Source organism: Chamaea fasciata, unplaced genomic scaffold, assembly GCF_029207755.1.
Source record: "Chamaea fasciata isolate MVZ Bird 193981 ecotype frontalis unplaced genomic scaffold, bChaFas1.0.hap1 SCAF_8, whole genome shotgun sequence".
Lineage (NCBI taxonomy): Eukaryota > Metazoa > Chordata > Aves > Passeriformes > Sylviidae > Chamaea > Chamaea fasciata.
Genome location: NW_027094093.1, coordinates 25,439,191 through 25,460,277, shown reverse-complemented (window position 1 = coordinate 25,460,277; position 21,087 = coordinate 25,439,191). Strand labels below are relative to the sequence as shown.

The window sequence follows — 21,087 nt, the reverse complement described above, 5'->3', positions numbered from 1 at the left end:
TGATTTGAGCCATGTTAGTTTATACCAGTTGACCCTTTATCGTTACAAAATTCACCACACTGTGTTTCCTGGTGTTCCATTAAAACTCTCTCATGCATTTAAACTAAATACAGTTGTCAGAATAAATGAGGAAAGCTATGTTCACGGAGTGAACCTGTCTTTTTATTTTTATTGTGTTTGTTCATTTCCATGCTAACACACTAATTTCAGTCATTCACAAGGGGCTATACCAATCATTAGTGCAAATTGGTGAGGTTCTGCTATATTTCCCTCAGGTCCCATCTCCTGTAACTTTAATTTCAGCTTTCTATGAACAAGTAGCAGGTAAATTGATTTGTACTTAGTCCCCTAGGCTTATTAATACTGTGCTACATCTAAAGCCTATTAGAGCCTCTTGTGTCAAGGGATACCAGTAAGGTCCTAAAAACTGATGAAGCCCACATTGCAACCATGATATTATTTTAAACTTGAAGTTCTTTGTATAAGGAATTTCATTTTTGCTAGCAGTAACTTCTCACTCCAGAACCGAGCACCATGAAGTCTGGAGGTTAATGTTAAGGCAAATCTTAAAAGACAGAGTTATAATCTTTATTTAACCTGCTGATATTCTGTCTATTCCTATGTTTTATGCCAGTAGGGTATCCCCACTCAGTTTATTGATGCTGATATATCTAAAGCTTTGGAGATACCTACTCTTGCCACTTATCTTGAATATAAGATGCAAAAAAGAGGAACTCTCTTTTCTTCTCCTCATTGTCTCTGCAGAGTAGTAGGCCTTTTCAGGGAGCAATTCTTCTGACAAAACATAAAATTCACTTCTAAAAGAAATGACCACACACACACCCCCCCTTCACTGACAGCAGGGGAAGCCCTAGGAGTGTTCTGTTCTAGTTCATTTTATTGTGTATTTCTTTAATGTTTGGCTTATTCCTGGATTCATATGAATATAGAATCAGCTCAGTATCATGTACTCACTCATACAGAATCACAGCAAAAACATTTATAAGCACATCCTGGATCCATGAAAAAAGTTATGTTTAAAAAAATACAAAAGTCACACAAGTTGGATAAACTTCAAAATACTTCATTTTTTTCAATATTTATGAGTGAATCATTTGATCTGGGAGGAAAGGGATAAAGTTTGTAGGTTTTTTAAGAATGGACTTGTCATGGACTTGTCATTCTTTGGACTTGTCAGGACTTGTCTCTTTTATGGACTTCTACCTTTCACAACGGAAAAGGATCTTGAATTTACTTTCTTTCACTAGGTGTGTTTCCATTCACCGTTTAGTCCTATGCACATTGGGGTCATCCATAGAAATTTTTGTCCACTCAACACATAGCTGGAAATTAGCCTTAGTCCAGGAGACAAGAAAGATCTACCCAGAATCCCTTCCTTCTGCCAGGTGTGACTTCCAAATTCATTACAATCAAACTTTCTTAATTAGAGCACAGAATGAAATTGAAATGGCAGCTTGCAAATAGAGATTCACGCAACTCCTGCTATTTGTTGAATGTCTACTATGAAATACTCAGTGCCCTGAACATTTCCTGACATTGAGAACACTTGAGAAGGCAGGGTTGGGTTGTCTGCAACACTCCCCACCCTGGGTGTATGCCAGCAGAAGAATGAGAGAAACCCATTGGTTTTCCTTTATGTTGTTTTATTTCTCCTCGTTTTGTAGTGAACTTTTAGCTCCAATATGTTCAACCAAATCAAGCAATTGATTTGAGAGGAATCTAGTGAGAATTTTTCCTGTATTCCTGCAGTATCTACATCCTATCTTGTTTTTTGCCGCGTGTTCTGACTCTGGCCGCTGCATCACGCAAACCCCTTATGACACATGGGCTTTTCCCCAACAAGCAGCTCAAGTCATCACATCTGGCTGTGAGACACTTGTTGTATTTTGTCACTGGTGATACATTTAGGTGGTCTCTCTCCTCTAGGTGTGATTGCTGCCGTGGTATTCGTCCTCATTTGCCTGCTGGTGGTGATGGTCAGGTACATGTACAGGCACAAGGGCACCTACCACACCAACGAGGCCAAGGGAACTGAGTTCGCCGAGAGCGCGGATGCCGCACTGAAAAACGACCCCGCTCTTCAGGAAGCAGTGGATGACAGCAAAAAGGAATATTTCATCTGAGAGTCAAGGATTTCCGTGGAGACTTCCCCAAGGGAATCAATCAGAAATATAACATCAACAGAAGTACTAAGAGATGGATAATATGAGGATACAGGCGAGCATCCTAATTGAAAAGTATCTCTTTACATTTTTTGTCACTGAGTTGTTTCTTTTCCTCTAGCAGTGAAGAACTAAATGCCAGATACTTGCCTGTTGATTTTATTAGAAACACAGCTGGTCACAGTTGAAATCAATACCAGATAAGAAGAAACAAAATCTCGGTATGAGTGATACACCAAAACCTGATAAAGATAGCAAATGTCAAGCCTTGACATTTGGTGAAAATAGCAGATGCCAAATGAAAACATCCTCTTAGAGTTAATGATGCATCCTCTTCTGATATGATGAAGAACTACCTGAAACTGAATTTCAAATGGTAACAGAACAAACATTAAACTAGATAAAGGTAATCTAGCTTGAAAAAAATACATCTATAGCCCAGATATCCCCTCCGCCTCCTCAAATGTGCATTTTTATTGGCACAGGGGAGTTTATTTTGTTTGTTTGGGGATTTACACTGGGATTTCTTTGATTTTTGAATTTATATATATATAAAAATCGAAGACACTTCAAAGAAATAAAATTCTTGGAAAACATGGAAAGGGTAAGAGTGAAGGATTTATTACTAACTTTCTCTGCATGGCAGCTTGAGAACTTTAAAATGTTGGAATTTACAGTGTAGTATATAATAGTCAGTAAATGTACAAATATGATTCCAATTAGTCTGTGAGTTTTCTGCACACATGCATAGATAGATACTAAAAGGTAAAGAATCCTGGTTTGAGCAGGCCCTTTGAAACAATGGGGCTCAGCTCCATTTTTTTTCATGTAAGATATTTTTGCCTGAAGATTTATTTATTTATTTTGCATTAGAAAATTCTCTGAGTACTCGCCAGCATGACTGTGGATTTTTTTGCAGGGAGAGGAATTCAGTTCTGATGCAGATATGAGTACATCTTTCACAAATGCAACCCTATGACTGTCACTATAAAGAGGCTTGCTCATCTGCATCCCACTGGCTTTATTTCTCACTCTGTATGGCTTCTGTGCAGTGTGCTAGACCAGAGAATTACACTGACATCAATGCTTTATTATAAATAAATAAATAAATAAATAAATAAATAAATAAATAAATAAATAAATGTGGGTCACATAAAAAAGATCTTATTCCTCACCTAAGAATCAACAATGATGAGTTTCTTTACCCCAGTAAGTTGGCTTCCTAATTGAAGTGCACAGTTACCTCCAGAAATAGGATAATTGTTCTTTGCACCTGCTCATCCACAGCTGTCATGGTGCCCTGGACTACTGAAAATAGAGGTGGAGAAATACAAGATAACAAATAAGATACTGATGAGCTCTGTTCAAGCTCATATATTTTTTCCTGTGCTTTGATTCATATATGTATGTACATATATATAAAGTCATCTACAGCTGTGCTTTCACAACACTGTTGCTGATCACTTGCGCTCACTTCTTGGCACCAAAGCTTGGAAAGCTCCTGGACTCTGGTGTTCTTTACTGACATTGTTCTCAGAAATGCTGTAAGAGATCTGAGCAAGGCAAGACTCTGAGGACCCTACCAAAGAAACAAGACATTTTTGTCTTTCAATCACAATCTGTCTTTTGTCAGTACTTGAGGAAGATGGACTCTGAATTATTTTTAGAATCCCAATATCTTCAATTTTGATTCTTAAATCTGCATGTGTCAGCATTTTAACCAAAGAATGTGAAACTTATGCCAAATTTATTAAATGCTTAAGATACTTTCTGTAACATACCATTGCAAACCATATTGTATTCAGTGGCTAGTGCAGTATAAAATGCACAAAACACAGTACTGACAGAGTTCAAATGTTTTGATATTATGGGCCTGACTGTCTCCTTTTTAGACCCCTTAATATATTAATCATTTTACTACTCTTGAAATAGGAACTACTTTATTTCCCCAGGACAAGTGTTGGAAAAAATCACTGATCTTAACTGTAAGATGAGTTTATAAAACTGAAGACACTTGACCCTCCAGTTCAATAAAAATGTAAATATTTCCTCTGAGAAAAGGATAATGGGGGTGGCTTGAACTCTGCTGCTTCTCCCACACAAAGTGTGGGAACACCAAAGAATTTTCCTCCAGCCCTAGCAGGACCTAGAGAGGACTACCAGCCTTTTATCCCCTTTCATACATTCAGAATATGTAACCTTATTATAACTCTTAAAGAAAATTGACTTTAGAGAAAATTATGATGGACATAGGAAATAACTTCCTGCCTCTTTCCCCAGTCATGAAATTCTGGCAAGTTGAGCCTGCAGATTTTAATTAGACACCTGTGTCGTACCTGTTACACACAGGAACCTGACTTAGTGTTTCTTTTGGTGTGGGTGTGAGTTTTTTAATTATGAGATTATTATAATGCTTTAGACAAAGTGCCACACAGGAACTGTAGAGGCCAGATTTTCTGGTAGTGTAGCATGAGTTCAGAGGAGCTCAGCCAATTCTTACTATTTCAGTTAACTTCAGACTTTGTGTCATTGCTTCCCTTAAATCTCAACTGAATGCAACTTCTGGTCTCTGACTACATCTCCTCTTAGTAGCTTAATTAACAATCTTTATCCTATTTTCCCTATTTATGTAGGCTGACAAACAGTCCAGCTACTCAAGAATAGCTTTCCTATTGGTAACGAGCCACTTTGAATAGCTGGGCAGCAGCACTTCCATCATGAGCTGTGGTTTCAGTTAATTTATTTCTTTATTGTGTCCTTCTGGGTTTCAGAGCCTCATGTATTTAGAAATTACTCAAGCACACTCAACAGAAAAAATGCTTTGTGGAGATTTTCTGTTTCTTTGTTTTCTTGGGGAAAAACTTCTTTGTAATGAAGAAAGCTCATGATATCTGGTGACAGACAGATTCTAATGGCCTCATCCTGCTGGTTTTTACTTATACAATAACTCTACTGTCTTGAGTCATTCAATTTAGTTTAAAAAGGAGTGCATTACAAACTTCCTATAACTTGTACAACTAATTAGCAAAACATCCTTCTGCAAGCAGCATGCTGTGCTAAAACAAACATTGTGTACAATGCTGAGACATCTCGGTTGGCAGATGTAGTTTTCCATCAATGATGATTAAATTATTTTTAAAATTTATTTCCTGAACAGAATAATTAATGAAACAGGTTCTTCTTCCCCCCCCATACTTTTATGTGGTGTCCCTCTAATGCTGTGGCCTGTTGTCCTGCAGCTCTTCGGTGCTCCATCTTCTCTGCTGTGGCTGCTGTTCTTGCTTGCAGTCCCCCAGTTCCCATCTGGATCTCTATTGCCTTCTCTATGGCAAAGGATTAGCCATTTACTTATGTATTTATTTATTTATCTATTTTTATAGATGAAGGCCTCTCTCTGCTAACAATTAAAATTTTTCAAAATGGTTTTAGGTTTGGATTGCCAATCCTGTGTCAAATTTGAGCAAACCTGACCGATCTGAACTGAGACAGATTTACAGAGTGATCACATATGCCACATTTTTACAGATAACAGGTCTAAATATAGCACTGCAAGTTCTGTAGTTGTTTAATTTAGTGCTATATATCTCCAGTGTTTCTCCCTAAACAAGGGAGCATTATGATGATCCCTCAAGCCACTTGATTTTGTCGTCATGCCTTAATGCCCTGTGAAAACTTGTCGAATCCCACTTTGCATAGGAAGTCGCAGGTCCACATTTACAAGTATAAGTAAGTCATTTTTCAATGATGTATGGGAAAGCAGTGCACCAAAATGACCAATATTTGCTGAAGTTGGCAGACAGAAAATAAATATGATCCTGTATCCTGTAGGAACATAGGATATTTTTTTAAGATATATGGAAATTACAAGAATTAAACGTAGTATTTCTGGTGACATTAGTGAGCTTTAAGAGTGGGTTCATGAAGCTTTCAAATTCTTTCACTGATAAAAATAATCCCTTGCAAAGGGAAATTAATCTCCTTTTAAACCATTTCTTTTTGTCAGTCTTTGAAAAAAGTATTCACAGATTCAATATTCTGACATTCTGCCTTAATATCTGGAACTCAATTTCTTCTAATTTTATGAGCATAACTGACAGTCCTCCCCTGCACTAAAATGGCTGCTTGTCTATCTCAGCCTCTGAAGCATCATTACAGCTCAGCAGAGTAATTCTGTGTGAAAGAAGTTAGTTCCAATTGTGCATCTGGCCAACCAGACCATGGACCTGGCATGCATTTTTTTTCTGGAGCTTGGCCTCTATTGTTCCATGTTTTCCCCAGGTCCAATATGCCATTGCACATTAATACAGACCTGAGGAGAATTTAGTCAGCCACTTGTCAAGGAAATGAGACATATAGATGTACAAATATGTAGTTTTCTTCTTTTTAGAATACCAAGACCAAATCACTTTTGGATACTATTAACAATAGGACTATGGGATTTCTCAGAATATCAAGTTTCCTCTTAAATTAAATGTTGGGATCACGAGGGTACATCAGTACATGGAAATAAAATGGACTATTTTCTTTCAACAAGGAATGCAGACAAAGTGCTGACATACTTATAGTTTCAGGATAAGCAGGAAAGGACCGAACTATTTAAGGCCTGCAAGAATCCCTCACAGAACAGAGGAAACACTGAGACAAGATGCTGAGAAAATCAGTAAAAAGGTGCAGAGCAAGAGAAGGTAATCTGATGCAATGGAGAGAAGTTTTTCTTCAAACAAAATAGATTTTCCTGTTCGGAGAAATCAGTGTATCTGCTCACTGTAACTGCTGACAAGTTTCTTTGAATTATATGAGATGTTTTCTTTGAATTAAATGTTTGGATTCCTTGTGTGTGCAAGTCCAATCAAGAAATGATGGTACATACACACCAACAGAACACTCACATTAAATCTATTAAAAGCTGTTAATTGCATTTTCTAAAATCTCTCTTCACATGAGAAAGCTTTGTATGTTTAGAAAGTGCAGAAACCTCACAGCAGCAGTTCATTCAGGACAGAATACTAAATACCTGAACAAGCAATGGACCCACATCTGATGTATGGAAATTTGGGTAAATAAAGGAAGATAACAATATCAAAATAAAACATAGATGGTGAGCAAAATTTCCAACCATATTACAAAGTTAAATACTTGTCATAGTAGAGATCCTTCTCTAATTCAGGACAGGAGTATTATAAGTGACTGAAAATAAGGAATCCTTATTCAGTGTGCCTATTCTCTGTGTGGTCGGGACAAAATCCCACTGAATTCAGTGGGACAAGCATTTTATTGATCATATTTATCCTTCCTGCAAAAAAAATTGTATTTCCACACATGTCAGGAAGAAACACATTAAATTAAGATAGAATCTTTCTAAGTGCTGATCTTTCAGTATAACTTCTTGCCTTCACACCTTTTCTGTTGTTTTGAACTGTTTGTAATGGAAAGTATCTGATATGTTGTACTAAAGTCTATTTGGATTGCAGCATTGCTGCGAAAAGAACAGAGAAAAAGAGCATCCAAAGCTTATTGCTGATTTTATGTTAAAACTGACTATAATGTTTGTATTTGCCAAAGCTATGGTTTTACACTGATGGTGTAAATCTACTATATTTTGAATGGAAAAAATATGAAGAAATTAATAACTTTATAATTAAAGTTGTAATTTTCAGCATTTAAAAGGCTCTTCCCATATTTTTCTTCTTTTTTCAAAACATCAAAAACTTTTAGAATCGCAAATTATGTTGCTTTCATGAGAATGTAGATCAAAAAAGAGTAGTCAGCTAGAATTTTTCTTAATAGAGCACAAAACCCCTAAAAGATATACTGCTGGTGTTTGCATTAAAAAGCAAGAGAGGCTTTTGATAGATCTAAGAAGGAGTCAATCTTCAAATGAGAACTCAAACAACTATTCTCTCTGAAGAAACATTACTCTGTGGATGCTGGTGTGGACCTGTGCACTGCTCTATGATCTAAGGCATGGTATTCTTAAAAATTCTGGGCAGATTATAAACATCTAATGGCTATTTGCTGTTGGATGACCTGCCTTCCACCCAGCTGGTACCAAATGTGAATACTTCTGCTTTGTTCTTCATTCTTTCTGTACACTTTTTTTTTTTTTTAATCTTAATACATCCCCAGTTAAAGAGTATCGAGAGGATATGCCGGGTATAACAAATATTGTAATAGAGCCATAGAATAGTTAAGGTTGAAAAAAACCCTGTAGGATCATCCAGTCCAAACATTAATAATCTTGCCACTGCCAAGCCCTTTTTCAAAGATCATTCCTGTCAGTGAGAAAAGGTCTTCCAGTAATATGTCATGGGGTCAAAATGGTGAAACCTGGAGGGTCCAGAAGGGCAGCAGATCACCTAAGTTTTGATATCTGTAGAGAAACTGTTCCAATGGGCCTTCAGTGTGCCACAGGACTTTGATGTGTGGACTGTTTGGAGGCCAGCACCAGCCAAAGGGTTCATCAACAATGTTCTAATAATGAAGCAAAGATAAGCAAAGAGGAAAGGCTACAGAAGACTACAAACCAGATCCTTTATTAGCCAGCACATTGTGTAAACTGTACCTGTACTTCATACCCCATCAGACAGCAGGGTTCAGTGTCATTGGATGTGCTTCCACTTCAAGCAGCCCAAATCTGTGATAGCTTTTCATGTTACCAGGGGCACTGCATGGCAAGTCCATGGAGACTGGCCACGGGCTAATTGCCAAGGATTGCTCACGCCAAATGAATCCCTTATGGATGGCTAGTAGCTGAAAGGCTTACAGCAGAAACACAGAGGTGAATAAAGAAAAGATTACCAAAGAAAAGGCAGTACATGGAAATAAGAGCTTTTAGAATGAAGTGTCATCACATAGCATGACCTTATGCAAACAGATGATTCATTTCATACCTATTCTATCAACCTAAAGCTTCAGCACAAGATATTTTTACTACACTGAGAAAGAAAAGGGTTCAGACCTTGAAGTAATAAATCTGTTTTGCAGGAAATATTTTGATTAACATTTCCATTTCATCTTCAAAAGAAAGGTTTCCCACCTTAGCAACTCATCTTGCTAGAACTATGCATAGAGATGTTTCTTAATTTCTGATGTTTGCTTAATGACCAGGAACACCAGAATGGTCACTCAGTTTCCAGTACCTTGAAAAGAAAGTATTTAATCTTGCTGAGGGATTGCTACCAAATTCACTTGGAAGGACCTCTCAGTGTGACATATGGGTATGTTGATAAAATGCAACGCAGCATCACATTCTTAGTTACTGGGAACAATCATCTTTATTCATTCTAACACCTAATGGAGTGATCAATACTATTTTAATAAAGCCCCCTGTTATTCATATTTAACATAAATAAGATTTTATATTGTATTTCAATTAAATTACACTTTCTGCCATTCTTTACTGACAATTTTTGCTTTCTTCTCCATTCATAAGTTTTTGTTTCACAAAGGCGTGTGAGACCCTCAGGGCTCCCTATACCTTTTCTCATATTCCCGTAATGTTCTGCATAAATAGAGCCTTGTGCTCAGACTTTCTGCCGTAGAGCAGAAATACCTCTATTCCCTTCTGTTCAGCAGCAGCACAACTTACCTAGCAGAACAAAAGTTGAAGAATCAGAGATTATTACATCTCCCAGTTTTTTGGTAAAGGGATAAAGACGATTGTTCCAACAAGAGAGCTCAGAACTCTCTCAGTCTTTCTTCATGCATGACATGAGTGATGCTTCTGACACCAGGATGCAAGAAAGCAAAATGAAAAATGGAAGGCACAGCACAGAATCAGGAACAAGTGGATTCCCCTTAACAGCAAGATGCTGAACACTTGCATCCACAGAATTATTTTTCTTTGTCTTCTCATTCAATACCTCTCTCACCTTATTCCCTGCAAAGAAACATCTGGCAGCTGTGTTTAACTCTAACCAGATCTCTCATCTCGGCAACTTCACTGACTGCAATGAAAAATGGATTACAGGCACAAGGATAAGAGCAAATAGTTCAGGATCAGATTACTTCAAACCTTATCAGACCTACCAAGTCTGCTTACTCCTAGCTCCACTCACAGGTATAAGTCACATGGGTTTTGAAAGTCTGTCCTTGTTTTTTTCATTTTTTCCAGCCCTCAAGTCCTGTTTTCATCCTCTCCTGCTGTAAGACTGGGAATTTTCTTATTAGACTCTGGCTGATCTTTTAATGGATGCACTCTTCAGGAGAGAAAAGGGACTGTTGTATTGGTTGTGGTGTTTTTTTTTTTTTCCCTGTACAAAAAAAAACCCTTAAAACTTGACAAAACTGTTTTTTTTAAAAAAAAAGCCAGTTGGTCAGGCTTTTTGGTAAGGAAGATAATGGAACAGTTGTGTGTCTTGGTTTGGGGAAATAGGGGCATTGAAGATTTAAAAGAAAGTACTAGAACATTTTTCTTACATGGATCAAACAATATCTTTTCTATAAACCAAATTCTTGGCCAAAGTTGAATTGTTTTGGAAAAAAAAAATCTCTGAACTCCTCATAATTGTCTCCTCTCTGATATAAAGAGTAAATAAACAATCAGCTTAAAGAGAAAGCATTTTTAATCAACCAGATGAATAAGAGGTCATTATTCACTAAAACAATTTCTTTTCCAGCAGTTCTGTGTTGTACTGTAAAATTTGTTAAGACTGCACAAAGAAAATAATATTTTGTTTCATCTTCCCTCTGCAGGAACATTCATGAAATGTGTTTGTGTCATTTTAGCCAACATAACTTTTTTTTTTCTTTTTTTCTTTTTTTTTTTTGTGCAGTGTCTTTCAGGGTCTTGCCCTCTCTCTATGCGAATTGTATTTAAGGCGGAGATGGGAAAATATATATAATCGTTCATTGTCTAGCTCTGAGTTCAGGTAAAAGTTCCCATCTTCCAAGTGCTCTTTTTCATTTTATTGATATTATTATGGGAAATTAAACTGCTGAGAAAATGCTATACACTTTCCTAAAATTGTATATTTAGCATGTATCTCTCTCAAGTTGGAATTCCCAGCCAAAAAGACAACAGATTCTACAGTGAATTGGAAAAGTAGGAATGAGAGACTTCGTTAGTCCCATGAGGAATGCTTCTGCATGTGCCTTGATTTGCTCTGGGATTTCAATAAAAAGGGGGAGGTTATGGGGTTTTTTTGCTTGTTTCTTTGTTGTTTTCTGGAGGATTTTCCTAAAAGCGGTATAGCCCAGCCAGCAAAATTCCTGATACGAGTAAAACAAAATAATCCCTCCAAAGATATGTAGCTTTCTCCTCCAGCTGCTGGGATGCAGAATATACACATGTCCATTCTTAAGGTCTAATGCTAAGCCCATATAGAGAAAGCTAAGCTTTGCTCCGCTGTACTCATTAACACCATTCTGAACAAGATCAGGGAATTATTTTTATCCCAGGTGTGCGTGCCCTAATTTTGGATCATGTGAGAGACAGAAGCTCTGTAACAGAGCAGCTGCTTCATCCCATCTCTATCACAAGGAGCTCTGATGTTTCATAAGTCTCAGATATCAATAACCTCCACACCAACATCTGCCTCCAACTTGAGAGCCATCAGCTACTGACAAAATGCTTTCCAGAGGGTCTTATACTTGCAATTGAAACAGCAAAAATGGACTCTGCATTAACTTTGGCAACAGCTGAAAGAGGCCACAGATGCTGGGGATAACTTGTAGGAGCAATTGGTTCAGATGCAGCAGAACCAGAGCAACCTGATTTTGAAATGCTGCGTTGGTGGGTGAACACACAAACACATGGACCTGGGAAAGCAATGAATTCTCCCCTGGTACCTTGGGAATGGTGAGAAGTAAATTCATACTGCCTAGCACCTCACTGTATAAACACAGCTACATACCTGCATTCAAGAGCAGCATGGCCACAAAGACAGGCTGAATTAACCCAGCCCCACCTATCTGTGGTTGTTCAAACTCAGCTACAGCAATATCTAAGAGAAATCTCTTCTGACAGCTGAGTCAGAAAGCAGCAGGAATTGATGGTAGTCACTCGCTGTGAAGATCAAGCTGTGGTTCTCACAAATATTTTATCATGACATAGCACAGAAAACCTCTCCATTAAATTCTCTGCACCTGCAAACTGACAAGCAAAATCCAAGCAAGATCTCCCTGTAAAAGCTGTTTTCTTATTTGTATCCAGAGGGTTGACTCAGCCCACAAGCAGCTTGTATAAATTAACACAGATCCCTTCACTTCAATGCCATTCACTTCAGCTACTTTGATTCAAAAACAACCCCACAGACAATAAAACCAAAACCAAAACCAACCAAAAAAAAAAAAAATTTAAAAAAAAAAAAAAAAAAACCCCTTAGCAGTGTAAGTTTTTCAAGGACCAATGAACACATTGAAAAATGAGATCTGTAAGTTATGAAAAGGCCTGAATCCAACACTTAGGACTAAAGTGTACTTTTTGTTAGGCTTCCAGAAAAAAATTAATGTTGCAATAGGTAAACTGTGGAATGAAAATTACCTTAACAGAGCAAAAAAAAACAGCATCTTTGAAAGCAGAGGGTTCTGATGCTTTCTAAATTATGTTGGCAAAGTCTTAATTTTGCAGAACTGATGGCTTTTTTTTAATCTCAGCACAGTTAGTCTGACAATGTGTTACTGTAATTATAAGCCAAGGCAAACTTGGATGCATTCTAGGGAGAGTATCACATTAAAAAAAAAAAAAAAAAAAAGGAAGAAATATGCTATCGTGTATTAATGACTTCATTAAACAAAATTTTCAGGATTTTGTGATGGAGGACTGAAATGATGGGCAAGAATTATCTTCTTTAAACATCTGGGAGCAGAGCACAGCTGGCTCTCTATCGGAGCTTGGCACTCAGCATGCTATGAGACATACTTCAGTACATAAGAGAGCCTCTTATAAAGCTGAATCATTTGGGCAATTAACACTCAAAGCAATTTTCACACAAGCTCTTGATACATGAAATTTGAGTTTTCCACAAGTGACAGGCAGGCTGCTGTATGCAGACAGTGCCAGCTTTGCTGTAGCACTTCAAGGTTTATGAGGGGGAAAATGCGTTCAAAGATGGAAGGTGCTTTAAACAAGTTTTTCTGCTCATTTGAAAAGGAAGACTTACTTACAATGTTTTACTATTATGGGCCTGTCTAAAGTTAGCTACCTCACAGGAATATTCAGATCAAGGGAAAAATTTTGAAAGTTTTACGTCACAAGACTATAAGGTCTTAGAGGACCAAAAAAAAAAAAATTCATTGATTTTTCACCTCTTGCACAAAATCTTGCATTGGGTGTAAGCTGGAGAGTCTCTTTAAAGAAGGCAACTGTTCACATTTTCTGTGAAGAGCAACAGCATAAGTTAGTGGCAAGAAATTGAAACAGATGAGAAAAAAATGGATTTTATAAGTGCAATTACTCTTGATCAAAATTCCTGGAAAGTCATTGATTTAGAAGGAATACATTTTAAAAAGCCAACTATATCTAAGTTTCCTCTTACTGTTAAAAGGCCACATACAATGTAGTTTCTGACTCAGAATCCCTAGCAATCTGGGAATTGACTGATGGATTTATCATGCTTCAAATGGTTAATCCTGTTCATATGGCTGCCAGGAATTACCACAGACAGAAAAAGGCAGTAAAACTTGGAGTTAGTCATAGATAAAATTAGAAATTTGAAATAGAATTTGTTCTACCATCATACATAACCCAAGCACTTTGCAAAGATATCACCCTTAAATTTAAAGGATAAAATTAGAGGAAAATCAACATTCTTCTCCCACACCAATCTGTGAACTGCAAGTGAAAGTCCAATGTTCACTAAATTAGTTTTGTTTATTTTTGAATGATTAGGTTATTTTTACTTCTTTTTTTTTTTCCTTCTTTTTAATTAAGTGCAGGATTGAGTGAAACAGAATCCAGAAGAATCCTCTAAATTATGCTGCTCGGTTGGTTCTGCAGAGTAGTGATTTCAGGTACTCTTTGAACTGGAATATAGTGATTTAGTAGCAGTACAAGGAAGGTTATTTAGAAGACAAAGTTACATAGAGCAGTTGCTGCCCACCATTCTGCTCCTAAACTATCAGCTGGTTTTGATAAAGCTGCTCAATTTCCACAGAGATAACTGAGAACAGAAGCTGCCTGAAGACCCCTGACTTGATTAGAGTTTTTAAGTCAGAGTTGAACCCTATCTTCAGAAGCAGCCTTCCTATCAGTAGCTGCTTCAGAGTAAGCAATAGAGATACACAGCTGGATCCTTTAGACCTAAGAGAAAATTGAGCAGAGGTGCATTTGAGAAGTAAACCTCTGCAGCTGAGGTATCTCAGAAGCCTGGATTTACTGACAAGTAGGGTCAATACCAAAGACTATTTATGCATTGCTGCTAAGACTGACAATAGCACTTTGCCATTAAGTGCCTCAAACTCATTTCGCCTAAACTCATATTCCACCAAAGCTATTTTAGGCTTCAACGACCAAAAGCATTTTATCAATGACTCAGAACTCCCAGCACACCTTCCTTCTTAACACTGACCCAATTGCTGCACACCTAGACTTCATTCCCCAAAATACTGCTATTATCCAAGAGTCATGAATCCTACCAGTCACCTAGGGTTTGCAATCTAGCACAGCAACTAGGTGGAGTTAAATTTCTGTGCTTACTTCCACTAGGGAGAAAATCCTCTCTTATTTAGCAAATAGTCACAGCTGGGAAAAAGATTTTATGAGGAAGTTTTTCAGTCATCCTTTGATTTGACTAGAGGGGTGCAAAACAGCATGGTTTTCATTTGGGTTTCAGAATGTATTTGTAGCAAAAAAATGTAGTATGGAGAAAAGTTTGAAGGAAGAAAAACTGCTGTGTGAAAATACAGTGATGTTTAGTGAAGAGCACTTAAAAATAGCTCTTGGAGAACAGGACACTCTGAATTAAAAGAGCAGGCCCATATTTCTGTATAATTCTCAATGGCTTTTCTATGTAAGGCTGATTTTCTGGTAGAGTGGGATACTTAGAGGGGGGAAAATTTCTTCCAAGCACCTTTTCTCTCCCCACTCACCTCATCCAGTGTGGACTGGACTTTTCAGTCAGACCTCAGCGTTGCAACATTCCCCTTGAAGAATGAACTACACCAAGCACAGCCCACACACTCTGGTCTGCTGGGCAGTGCCTCTTCTACTCTGCTGTCCTGTTGTTATCCTGCTACCAATGTCTTGATTTTGTCCAGCCCTTGCTCTTTGCTGCTAGAGTGGTTGCTTCCCACCAGTTGATACTAAGTCTGCTTCCCTGTGTGGTGAGCTTTTCTTTCAGCTTATTTTGTCTCTAGTGACTCAGGTCAACAAATCTCTCTCACCTTCCTCATCATGACATCTGAGTGTAAACTTCAGAAGCAGTTAGAGGCTGACTCTGGTAATGTAGGGAATGTGTGCTGCTCTTAAGAGAGCTGTAGTGGGACAGAAGAAAGGCCCATGTAACCTGGTACCTCATCTTCAAATCTTTACTGATAGTAGGTCTATAAGGGGAGGCTACAAGAACAGAGGAAACTTTCAGTGCAATTTCTCTAAAATACACTCTGAATATTTATGATTTAGAGATTTCTCACATCATAAAAAGGCTTTATTTTCAGACTGTAAGGTTTTTCCTCCATTAATTTTTAGTTCACATATAATAGGTTATATTTTGAATTAGCATAATTCTTTTTTGTGTCTCAGACTCACTGAAACAAAAAACTACACAATTTTATTTATTTAATAAACAGTACTTTCTTTTCTTTGTTCTGAACCTGTCCCTGAGTTTCTCAGCACACTACTGATAGTCTTTGCATCAGAACAGACGAAGAGTTATTTCCATTAACTTCCTTGGTGGTCGTTATATCACTAGGAAGCCCTGTCCACCCTCTGCAAAGTTATTTAAAACAGCAGCAGTAACATGACCTGTCTTGTGTGAGGAAAACTACAGCAGCAGTTTCAAAAAATGTTAAATTAGCTGGAAAGGTACATTCTTTAGAATTTTTTTTTGTATCCTCTCAACTTCTGTTCAATGAGTATTTTAAAGCTTGACATCCATTCTCTGCATAATATAGTCAGCAAGACACTACCTTTGTGGCAGCAGCTTTATTCAAGAAGATAACACTCTGCAATCCATGGCTTCTATGCAACAGACAGCCTTTTAATCTTCATGTTATTATAGACCACTAGAGGGTTTTCAGGACTGTCTTCATGTGCAGTTTTGATAGTAAAAAAAAAAAAAAAATTAGCTTCCACACTTTGTAGTAAAGCTGTTCTCTTCCCAGATAACGAACAGAACTCATTGGACTGAACAAAGATAATTTGCAAGGCAAAGCACTGATGGGTACATAAGAGACCTAAGGCCTAAGTTTGTCTTATTTTGGGTGGACTTGGTTATGGTATCCAGATAAATTTGTGGCAGGAATCTCTGCTAACAGAGAACAGCTGCAGGCTGCAGATGAGGTAAATTCTAGTTATGGAGGTAGCAAATTTCTCACTAGTGGACAGCATGGGAACATTATCAGAATGTTTCACCCATCAGAGTTGCACACAACACTCTCCAGTTTCTTTTCACAATCATAAAGCTATTCTTTACCAATGCTAAATGGGATTTCTCTTGTCTTTCCATGAAACATAAATCAGCGCTGCATTAGTACCAGGGAATTACAAGTCTGTAGAAGTCCTAGTCCGTAGTCCACCTTCCCAATGGGGTATCACATCAGTGGGCTGGAGGTAAATATAGAACTGACCTCATCAGTCATTTGATGAATAAAGATCAGTGAGGGTAGTTATAGGTTTTGCACTGAAAGTTTGCCCATCTCACAAAGTCTATTTTCATTAAGTGAAATGTAACATTACTGATCTAAAGTGAGGAACAGACCGCTGATAACCACTATGACATATTTATAGTTCATAACAACAAACAACATACTTTGCAAGGGTGATATAATGGGTGAACACCTTCCTTGGATGCACCAGCAGATGAGAACCGCAGTGATTTTTTTTTCCCCTATTTGGCTCTGCTCACCTGATGCTGACACATTTCCTGCATAGTGGAATGACATGTCCAGTTCTGGTGTTGACATTTTACAGAGGATGTTGAAAAACTACAGAGTGTATAAGGAGGAGTCACAAACATAGCTCAAGGGATGGAGAAAAACATTTATGGGAAGTGAATTTGATCTTATCTCAAAGAGGACCTGAGACAACCATGATTGCATGGTTGCATTAGTAACCTTCCTCAAGAGAAAAGAGAATATACAAAATCGTCTTTTAATCTTGCAAAGAAAAGCATGACAGAAAATTTATGGAAATTGAAACTGAGAAAATTCATACTAAAGTATTTTAATGAGCATGATTAACCATTGGAATGCATAGAATCAGAGCATAGCAAGTCCTTGATCTCTGTGCTTGTGTCTGTGTCAATACTTTAAAAAAAACAGACTCTCATCAGCAAAGTTATAGTCTTTCAGCCTAGATGTGGGCCTAAGTGGATCACAGTCACACTTTTAAGGATTCAGATCAAGACTAGCTGTCTTACTCATTTCTGAAGTAATACGTAAGCCAAAACACAGTAGAGGCTGTTTGACTCCATCCAGGAATAAAAGAGTGTGATCAACTGGCCAAGCACTTGGTCTTTTCCATGGCAAGGGTGATGTTTTGTTAACAGATCTACAAATCTACACAGCCTTCCCTGTTCACAAAACATCTTGAATACCCACACTTCCCAAAGCAAGCCTGATTGCAAAATTCACCCTCACAGAGAGCAAGTACTGCAAGAAGTAATACAACAGCATCACAGCTGTGCCTCATGAATGAGTGAAGCCTGTAGCTATTGCATCCTGGAAATAAAAGTGCAGGAGGCCTATCAGCTTCTCAGGTGCCGTTTAACCTGCAGGTATTGTTGTTTGTGTTGCTTAACACAAAAACGTGTTACAGTGTTATCGCTCACTCCAGCAGATATAGCATTGCTAATTATCCCATCATGTACTACTTTGCAGAGATATAAATAGCCCAGTTAGTGTCATCTTACATTATCTCGCAAAGAGCCTCCGTAGTCTGTGTAAGGAACAGAATTGCTTGGAAAGAAAAGCAGGTCACTTCAAAGACAGATGCTGTAATTTCTCTGCACATGCTTCAGACACTACTTTGCTTAAATCAATTCGGTAGAGAAGGAAAATGGGAATGACTAATAGGGGGATGAAAGAGATTAATTAATGAATAGTCTTATTGTTGAGAATTCACCTAAAGCAGAGATGTAGAAGCTGATGCAAATACTATTTGCCTCAGATTCTCCTAGATACAATATTTCACAGATCCCCCCTCCAAATTAAATCTATAACTTGGATCCCTTTCCCCTCCCTGCAAAAGGTCATGTTTCATTGTTGGCAACAAAATGGATTCTTCTAGAGCCCTGCCCTAGGTGCCTCTTGTGTCTACACCTGAGCTCTACCCTATAGCTGAGAAATTTTGCTGTATCTGGTCTGGGCTGCTTACTCAGCCTTGGTGCAATGGCATGGGAGATTATGCCTGATGAATTGGAGTCTCAAATTTCAAGCTGATATTTCCAGGCTATAAATAAATAAAATCAGGAAGAAACTGTGAAACACAGGATGGTTTGGGTCATTTGTGCTCATGCATATGTACGGAGCAGCTAGAAATTTGGGACAAATGTCCTACACCCTCAAATTCTGCCTAGGTAAGGCTTCTAGGCAGTAAGTATATCTAAATGAGAAAATGTGTTTAAAAGAGTATCATTATTAATCTAAGCATCTGTAAGAAAATATTAGAAAAACTAGGAAGTGTATACCTATGTCCTGGAGAGAGAATTGACAGAGAAAGTTATCAAACCAAGCTTAGGAAAGGAAAATTTATTCTTAATGAAAATTTACTGATAGTGAGATATTGTGCTACATAGGTGAATCACTGAAAGGAGGCAGTGTGGGCCTCATTTCACAGCTGAAGAATGAAGAGCATAAACCCAGTTAGATATTGGGAAAAAGAGGTGACACAGGGCTCTGAAAATTTGTTTCATCTTTTTCCAAGTTCCATAATCATTGTTGGCATCACAGTCATTTATCTGCAGTGTGTCTAGTATGCAAGGAGAAATTATTTACTGGGAGCCACATGGATTATTACCATAGTCAACTTGGTTCCAGGAACACCATTTGGCTACCTTATGGCAAAAGGCTGGAAGTTCTTTCAGGCAGGATGTCATACATGAACATAGGTAGCACAGGTTACTGAAATGAGTTCTGTGATCTTCCAAGGATACTTCATTCTGAGATTGGCTCCTGCATGTTCTCAGGTAGCTAATTTTGCTTTAAGACATTGAAAGAATAAATATTTTCCTGGTGTTTCTTTTCCAGTTGAACAGCCATATGGATTGCCACAAGGAGAGCTGGCTGACAGCAGGCGAGATGACAGTCCAGCTCAGAGTGCATCAAAGGGTGGTTCCTCTCCTCCAGGGTGTCATCCACACTCTGAGACCTTCCGTCCAATGGCAGCCACAGGAATTAGTCAGAATGCAATAGAGGGTCTTGACAATGGGGTGTGGAGTCACTAATTAAGTGGATTTAGGGGAATCTGAATGAACAGCTCTTCAAATGTACTTATGACAAGGACAACACTTTCATAGTAGGAAGCACTTCCATACAGGAATAAAATTTCACTAGTGTTGGATATGAAGATTTTCCCCAAATTTGCACTGAAGTTACATACACTTTGTGTCATAAATTGTTTAAGCTGAGGAAGCTCCAAAACAACCTTAGCATATTATTTTTTGAGCAAACATCTCTAAAAGGAATGCTGCAAATCTCATCCATTTCTTGAGACAACACTCAGTCACCTGCATGTCTCAAGGCAGACCCAAAGTTTCAAAGACCTTGTGTGCAGTTGTCCCGGAAGTTTTTCATGCATGTCCCAGCCTCTATTTCCTATGCAAATTGAATAGCAGCACACCCAAAATAACTTACATGTGTCTGCCTATTTGCAAATTGAACTAAGTTAATAGGCAGGAGAAAACTGGGTCCCCACAGTAAAGTACAGAGATCTACAACTTATAAATCAGCAGGACCTCTCTGTTGCTGTCTCATAACTCAGTTGCCCAATGAAATAACCTCCCATCTTAGATACCTCTAGTAAATTTGGTTTTCATCTGCCAGTCTTTCTAACACCACCATTTGCAAGTATGTCACCCCTGCATAGGCTGGCTCCAGAGCCTGAGGATGTCAATAGAAAATCTATAATTTATTTCAGGAGCCTTTAGAGTAGGCAGCAAATAAATGGGTCTATTGCACACATTGTCCTAATGAGGCTTCTCTTCCTACCAAATTATTCCAGGTACGTTTGTGAGTCCAAAAGTGTTTTGATGAAAATGAGTATGTGTCCTGAAAAATCAAGAGAGCTGGCTATGAAGTCCAGGAACTCAGAATGTAGCATGTACTATGTCGGGTTTTTTCTAAAGATTAATTTACAGCACTTTTCAGGGGACTCAGCCTAAGTAGTTGTGACAGATCAGACAGAATAACCCTTTTATGCACATTACCTCGACTTCTAGCAACACTGCTGTGATGTTCTTCTTAAGTTTTTTGGTGTTTTAAAGGGAGATGGAAATTCTATCACCAAATATTTTTAGCTTTCAAAAAAATGCTTGTGTCTTTGGAAGCAAAACTTTCACAAGAGGTAGTCTATCTAGATGAAACCTCTACATGAAAAGCATTTTTCGTTGAAAAAAAAAAAAAGTTGAAATTACCTATTTTGATGTGCCTGACTTGAAGTTTTATCATCCATTCCATCAAAATTCTATCTGCAGATTGGCTTTTAGCAAAATAAATAAAACTGAACTAACTGAAAATGTTTTGAAATTACAGTGGTGAATTTTTTCTCACACCAATTCACAATCATAATTGTTTCTATTAAAAGGAT

At 37.9% G+C, this 21,087-nt stretch overlaps 1 protein-coding gene across 1 annotated transcript in view; it reads left to right on the top strand.

Moving 5' to 3' along the window:
• Positions 1 to 7,819, top strand: part of GYPC (glycophorin C (Gerbich blood group)) — a 33,939-nt gene extending 26,120 nt beyond the window's left edge. Inside the window, exon 3 of the mRNA XM_066190218.1 lies at positions 1,948 to 7,819. Within this exon, the coding sequence (XP_066046315.1) occupies positions 1,948 to 2,144 (197 nt within the window). The 3' untranslated portion in view covers positions 2,145 to 7,819. The remainder of the gene's footprint in view (positions 1 to 1,947) is intronic.
• Positions 7,820 to 21,087: the final 13,268 nt, after the last annotated feature.